At 36.2% G+C, this 6,856-nt stretch overlaps 1 protein-coding gene across 1 annotated transcript; it reads right to left on the bottom strand.

The window, feature by feature from the left end:
• Positions 1-1,714: 1,714 nt before the first annotated feature.
• Positions 1,715-5,320, bottom strand: LOC133292313 (nuclear transcription factor Y subunit B-1-like). Its single transcript, XM_061490712.1, has 7 exons — positions 5,094-5,320; positions 4,724-4,956; positions 4,507-4,636; positions 4,313-4,318; positions 4,119-4,193; positions 3,962-4,012; positions 1,715-1,933 (listed from the first exon to the last, which is right to left on the bottom strand). Exons 2-7 carry the CDS (start codon positions 4,936-4,938, stop codon positions 1,895-1,897), a joined length of 516 nt encoding a protein of 171 aa, XP_061346696.1. The 5' UTR covers positions 4,939-4,956; positions 5,094-5,320; the 3' UTR covers positions 1,715-1,894.
• Positions 5,321-6,856: the final 1,536 nt, after the last annotated feature.

The raw sequence follows: 6,856 nt of genomic DNA, 5'->3' as shown, positions 1-6,856 counted from the left end.
AGTTCTTTTGAAGGACTAATGTGGGTCTTTTTGACTTTGTGAGGGACCGCGATTTCAACTAAATGGATCCACTTTGAATTTCTTAGGAACCTTGAGAGTAATTTTTTTTTTTGTAAAGGATTAAAATCGAGATCGTATTTTTTATCAAGGACCCAAAAAGCTATTTACTCTATTAACTATTTAATCTTATATAATTCAGATTAATTAAGAGGCTTAATACAAAGGATTGGATTAAATATTAATTGATTACTCACACTATAGATAAAATAAATATAACACTTAGTTCAATTAATGCGGGAGGTGTGTAGTCATGTAGGAAGACACCAATTAAGAGAGCAAATGGGCTTAAGTGAGTATGAATGGGCTTTGGCGGGGACAGTGAGGGCCTTGGCAGAACGCTCCTCGCTGGGAAGGTCGCTCAAGTGAGCTGCCCATCGAACGTGTTATTTTCTCGTTCATGATTGCTCACTTAAATCTCCCTCCCTCCCTCCCTCCCTCCCTAATGATTTCATTGATTGGATTTCACTTGACTGTCTATAGCTCCATTGCGTGTGCTCGGAGTAGAAGTTTTGTATAAATGTATCGCCATGCTATTAAGTATTTTTATTTAAGTTCTTTTCTTTCTAAGAGGTGGAATAGAATAACCCTTCCCTCCCTAATAATTTCGTGGATTGGATTTCACTTAACTGTCTATGGCTCCATTGCGTGTGCTCGGGGTAGAAATTTTGTATAAATGTATCGCCATGCTATTAAGTATTTTTATTTAAGTTCTTTTCTTTCTAAAAGCCCTCCCTCCCTCCCTAATGATTTCGTGGATTGGATTTCACTTGACTGTCTACGGCTCCATTGCGTGTGCTCGGGGTAAAAGTTCTATATAAATGTATCGTCATGCTATTAAGTATTTTTAAGTATTTTTATTTAAGTTCTTCTCTTTCTAAGAGGTGGAATAGAATAACCCCTCCCTCCCTCCCTCCCCCTCCCTAATGATTTCGTGGATTGGACTTCACTTGATTGTCTACAACTCGATTGCGTGTGCTCGGAATAGAAGTTTTGTATAAATGTATCACCATGCTATTAAGTATTTTTATTTAAGTTCTTTTCTTTCTAAGAGGTGGAATAAAATAACCCCTCCCTCCCTCCCTAATGATTTCGTGGATTAAATTTCACTTGACTGTCTACGGCTCCATTGCGTGTGCTCGGAATAGAAGTTTTGTATAAATGTATCGCCATACTATTAAATATTTTTATTTAAGTTCTTTTCTTTCCAAGAGGTGGAATAGAATAACCCCTCCCTCCCTCCTTTTACCCTGGAAAATCACTAACGATGTAACATCGGTTAAAACAAAATGAGAAAATGATATAGAGCTCAAAGGGGCCAAAATTTTGGGCTGGCTTTCTGTTATTCTTGATTATTCTATCTGTAGAAAGAAATAAAAGGTCCAGAGATCTAATCATACAGCAACATTGTATAGGGGAAGTAAAAGGTCCACACAGGTGCACGGTGCACCATATTGTACAAGAAAAAAAACTACACATCACGTCTAAATGTCTACTGTACGGATTTCAAAAACATGAACAATCTTCATCCATTATTGTACGAAGAAATAAGGGGGAAGAATATACCAATTTATGCTTACAATCAGTTACCTAAAATCTTCAGTATTTGCCAGACAAACAGGGCTCCTGGATTTACAATGTAACTTTGATATAATAATTCTACTCCAAAGAAAATATACAAACCTTAATTTAAAAAAGAAATATCCAGACACAAGAACGAACGTCTCCTATGTCAGTATTCACATAACATAAAATACATTCAATATGCCGAGAGCACCTACTAAAGCTCCACCGGGCATTGAAAACACACGTTACCGCAACTGGAGGACTTAAATACCTACTCTGGGCCTTGCATAGGAACCATCATATGTTGACCCTGAGATTAAAGATTAAAAAAAATAAAAGAATTAATATCACAAATTCATTGCTTGTGGTGACATAAATTCCTTAAACTAAGATATAAAACTTATAAATCAGAGAGGAAAAACACCCTATCATAAATAAAAGTTGCATGCTCAATGTTATGTTCCGCAATGAGTAACTATAGAGGCTCAATGTGGTACTTAAGCCACCAGGCTCTCCCATCCAATAGGGCATCTTTAGGTATGGGTTGTGTGGACAGGTTTGAGTTGTAACAATTTGTACTTCTACCGAGAGCTGGCCAATGAGGAAGCGGCAACCTAGAAGCTAAAGGGATACTAGCAAAAGAAGGGTCAAAGTGAAAGCCATACTAAGTGGGCAGCCAAAATGGGCCATCGTGGATACAGCCAAAGGGGCATGCAATGTTATGTCCACATTGAGTAAAGAGATAGGCTCAATGTGGTGTACTCAAGCCATGAGATTCTCCCACCCAATAAGCTAATTTTTTTGGCATAGGCTCTCCTTATGGGCTTGAGTCATACCACTCAAGATAATAACCAAGGCTAATCTATCACATTTGGTGATAACTGATTCCAAATAAGTTTATTTTGAAATAACATCATCAGTTTCACCCTTTAATAGTTGGGTAAAAACTAGTAAGTTATAGATTCTTTTCATCCAAGCACCGAAAACCCAGTTAAGATATTAAACCACTTCTTTTAAACCTATGAAGGCTATGAGAAAATGGTCTTAGAGAGTACTTCAGGAAATCAAGTTTTCACAACATCTGTTAGAATTTGAGGATCAGGTAACTTTATAGCTTAAGATACTTCATTGAATTCAACTCACTTTCACCCAGAATTCACTGCCAGAAATATTATGAATTTAAAACCATGGTCACTAGCATTACTTGCTATGCATTTGCAGGAAATAAAATCTCTATCTTAAAAATAAAGTAAACTATATGGCCTTAATACAACCACGAAAGAATGCGCAAAATGTTCCTAAAAAAAGTCAGGGGAAACAAACTAACTTGGCAAAACCCAAAGATAATACTTCAGTAACAATACAAGTGGGTAGCAAGGCTCCAGCCATCCAAACCAAAAATTTCAATAATCAGGCTTGAGATTAAAGATATATAATAACACTTATTAATATTCAACAGGATAGTCCAAAACCATAAGTGGTGTACTGATGCCAATAGCATCATTCACACAATGAGGCTGATTCGCCCAAAAAACTTTATATCATTGGGGTCTGAACCGCTAAGAAAACATCCAGCCAACCACCACTACCAGATCCACATAACCTCATTTACTCCTAACACATTTTGTAAAAATAAAATAAAAAAGAGAGTAAAGAATCGAGGGGCCACAACAATGCTAACTTTTTTTTATTGTTTGTACAATCCATTAAGGAGGTAGAATCTACAGCAACTCTCACTGCCCAACCAGATCCAGAAAAATGCCCTTCAAAGATGGACCACATATACAATAACTCCAAATCAACCAAAAAGAAACTTAAGAAATTGGAGGAGAGTATAGAGAGAGATAGACTCGCTGAGCCTAAATAATAATCTGTAATTCATGCAACTTTCCATCCAGAACTTTAATGGGTGCATTGATGTGCGCTACCAACCAAAGGTATCTAACTCATTGACAAGAATTATCAGGCATTAATTCTAAGATGGACATTTTCAATAGGCAGTCCCACTATGCTTTCTAATATCAAATCAAAATGGTATTAGAGCCAACATTGCGTGGAACATTTTAACTTAAGAAAGCTTCAAAGAAAAGATTTTCAGAGGAAAATGAATTAAACAAAGTCCTGTGAATGGAAGTATCAGTAAATCACACATTCTGTTTCTGTCATAATAACTATTGTTTATGCCTCAGGGTAATATTCAATCTTGATGTAAAATGGGAAACAGAAAGCCTTAAAATGGCAGTTACAATTCAGAATTTAAACAAGCTTAGCATCTTCGTTCAATAACATTCAACAGGAAGAAATGATATATTGCATTAGAGAAAGAGAGTAGGGTCACCTGAGAATTTGTGTAGCTAACACTTTGTGAAAAAGAACCTTGATGTGCAAGCTGTGGTTTCACAACAAAAGATGCCAACATCAGAAGCTATTGTATTTTATATATATTTCTCGCAATACAATCATGTATAATACGTGTGTGTGTGTGTGAATTCCACCTGAGTATTAGGACTAGGTTGAACATCTTTCTTAGCAGATCCGTCTCCACCCTTGGCCGAACCTTTGGTATCACCCTGAAACACCACAAATTGAAAAGTCATAACATAGACGTGCAGTTAGAGAAATGTAGTCAAACAGAACAATTACTAAACGGAATAGCTATTCCAAAAATGGAAGAAATATTTGAAATTACCTCCATCTGCAACATTCCCCATCCACCCAGGACAAAGCCATAACAAAAAAAAAAAAAAAATCACTATCAGGGAAAAGCAGAGTTTAAAAGCAGGAAAAACAAAAGAACGTTCCGTACCGAACCTTCATGATTGCTGGGGGGGACCAGAAAAGCTTCTGAATCAAAAGTGAGAAAACTGTAAATTTTTAAATTACCTCTCTGTATCTGGCGAGGTAAATCTTGAGAGGATCAATATAATCCTCGAAACCGAGAGTGGCCATCGCCCAGAGCAAGTCGTCACCATTAATGGTCTTCCTCTTCTCCCTCTGACACTTATCGGAGGCCCTACGCGACTCAACGACTTCACAATTTAAGAACGAGCAAGGGGGAGGAAAAGAAAACGAAGGAAAAAAAAAACAAAGATAAACATACTCGCTGGTGATGAAGCTAATGAACTCGGATACGCATTCCTGAACGGTCTCTTTGGCATCCTTGGCGATTTTCCCATTAGCAGGAAGCGCCTTCTTCATGATGCGACTGATATTTGCGATGGGAAGGTACCTATCCTGCTCTCGGATGTTAGAGCGAGGGCTGTGCTCGCCACTCTCGTGACTGCCGCCGCCTGGGCTAGCCGGACCGTCGGCCATAGTCGCCGGAACCCTAATCTGAGAAAGGAAGAACCACAGAAAAAGAAAAACATAGTAAAAAAAACCCTAGGTCGGGATCGATGCGAAACCCTAGAGAGAGAGAGAGAGAGAGAGAGAGGTTATGTTATGGGAGGGATGGGAAATGTTAATGATACCTGGGGGGCTGTGATTAGTTTTGTATTTGGCGCGAGTTTAAGATGAGATCGGTGAGAATGGAAGAGAATCGGACGCTGGAGAAGAAAGCAAGGAGGAGACGATTGAGATGAGACAATAAAGCCTATCACCACCGTCCGTTTTCTTTTATTACGCAACCCTTCTTTCCTCCCTTTCCTTAACCTTCTCTTTTTCTCTTTCTCTTTCTTTCATCTCTATTTATTTTATTTTATTTAAATTTTTTTTCTGGATTCAGCTCCCCTCCCTCACCTAAAAAAGTAACATAAATAAGAATTACTTTTTTAACCTAAAAAATAAAAAATAAAAAGAGTTTCTGATTCTGCGCTGAATTTCATTTATGATTCTGATGAGGTGATTTATTCGACCACGTGTTGGGACTGTTCTGTACTTTGGTAGTCTCTGCTTGTTTGCCATTTGGCAGCTTGTACGGTCGGTGGCCTGCTGGTTTGTTTACCAACGACGTTTGCTCCCCCTTTTTTGAGTGTAAGTGTACATGCGCTAACTTAATTAATCCATAGGTTAACGTTAGAAATTTTGTTGGTCCGTTTATATGCATGTTTATGAGCCCAATTATATTAAGAGGGACATGGCTATTGAATCTATCCTTTACTTTCTAGGGATAGTGCATTTAATTTATTTAATTATTAAAACATCAATATTCGGGACAGTAATCATTTTGTCACGTCTGACCAAATTATTTATCAGACTGTCACGTCAACCGTAAAAATTTCTGGAATGCCACGCGGCATAATTCGCTACACTATGCAGCGAATTATGCCGTGTGACATTCTGAGAATTTTTACTGTTGATGTGGCAGTCTGGTAAATAATTTGGTGAAGCGTGGCAAGATGGTCACTGTTCCTCGATATTCAAGCGATTGAAGACGAACATTCTAACTACAAAAAAAATGACGAATATTCACGATAAGCCTTGCGTTTAGTTGTTGCATAAGCATAATTAGGGGTGTAAATAGATCAGCCGACTCAACCTATTACATATAAAATCTATTTGGATCTTTTCTTTTTTTAATTAAAAATAACTTTTAAGCTAAAGTTATATAAAATAGCTTAAGAAAAAAAACTAAAAATTATTTGGTGATTACATAAAAAATTAGCTAAAAACACACATTTCAAGAAAAGTCTATTTCCTTATCTCTATGGCTCTTTATTTCAATAAAAAGAAAATAATTCAAAAAAAGTTGAGAAGAGCTTAAAAAAACTTCTTTTAGCAGTTTTTGACTTTTTTTTCTTTATAAAAAAAAAATTCATTATAAGAATTTTTCTCAAAATATGTATAAGGAGAAGAAAATCTAAAAATAAGAGGATTCCAACAGGCACATAATCAAATAGAAATGGCTCAAGCTTCAAAAAAAGCTTATTTAAAAAAATAGAAATGGCTCAAGCTTCAAAAAAAGCTTATTTAAAAAATAGGCCATAGACTTTCTTTTACATGCCAGGCTTATAAGCCTACAGACTGACCTATATTATATTATTTAAACAAAATAAATAAATTATTATTTTAATGATTTTAAATAATAACGTAATATTATTTTAAATATTTTTTTAAATTATTGAATGTCTGATAGATTTAAATAGGCTAACAAGCCTAGGCCAATCTTTTATGTTTTAAATATAGGTTAGATCAAATTTATATTTTGAGTCTACACAAGACTAACAAATCATGTCAATCCTAAATTATTTTACACGAAACTGATCTATTTAAGTTAAATTCTAACCTGACCCAG

This window comes from Gastrolobium bilobum, unplaced genomic scaffold (genome assembly GCF_033153095.1).
Source record: "Gastrolobium bilobum isolate Gb01-03AN ecotype WA unplaced genomic scaffold, APGP_CSIRO_Gbil_v1 utg22134, whole genome shotgun sequence".
In the NCBI taxonomy this organism is placed as follows: domain Eukaryota; kingdom Viridiplantae; phylum Streptophyta; class Magnoliopsida; order Fabales; family Fabaceae; genus Gastrolobium; species Gastrolobium bilobum.
Note: the sequence above shows the minus strand (reverse complement) of the source record. Positions and strands in the feature narration are given on the sequence as shown.

Excerpts from the sequence above, each read along its gene's own strand:
- LOC133292313 (XM_061490712.1), bottom strand. The coding sequence starts at position 4,938 with ATGGCCGACGGTCCGGCTAGCCCAGGCGGCGGCAGTCACGAGAGTGGC. Across the intron at positions 4,637-4,723 it reads ATTAGCTTCATCACCAGCGA|GGCCTCCGATAAGTGTCAGA; the intron begins GTATGTTTATCT and ends TGAGTCGCGTAG. Across the intron at positions 1,934-3,961 it reads TTAGCTACACAAATTCTCAG|GGTCAACATATGATGGTTCC; the intron begins GTGACCCTACTC and ends CTTTAATCTCAG.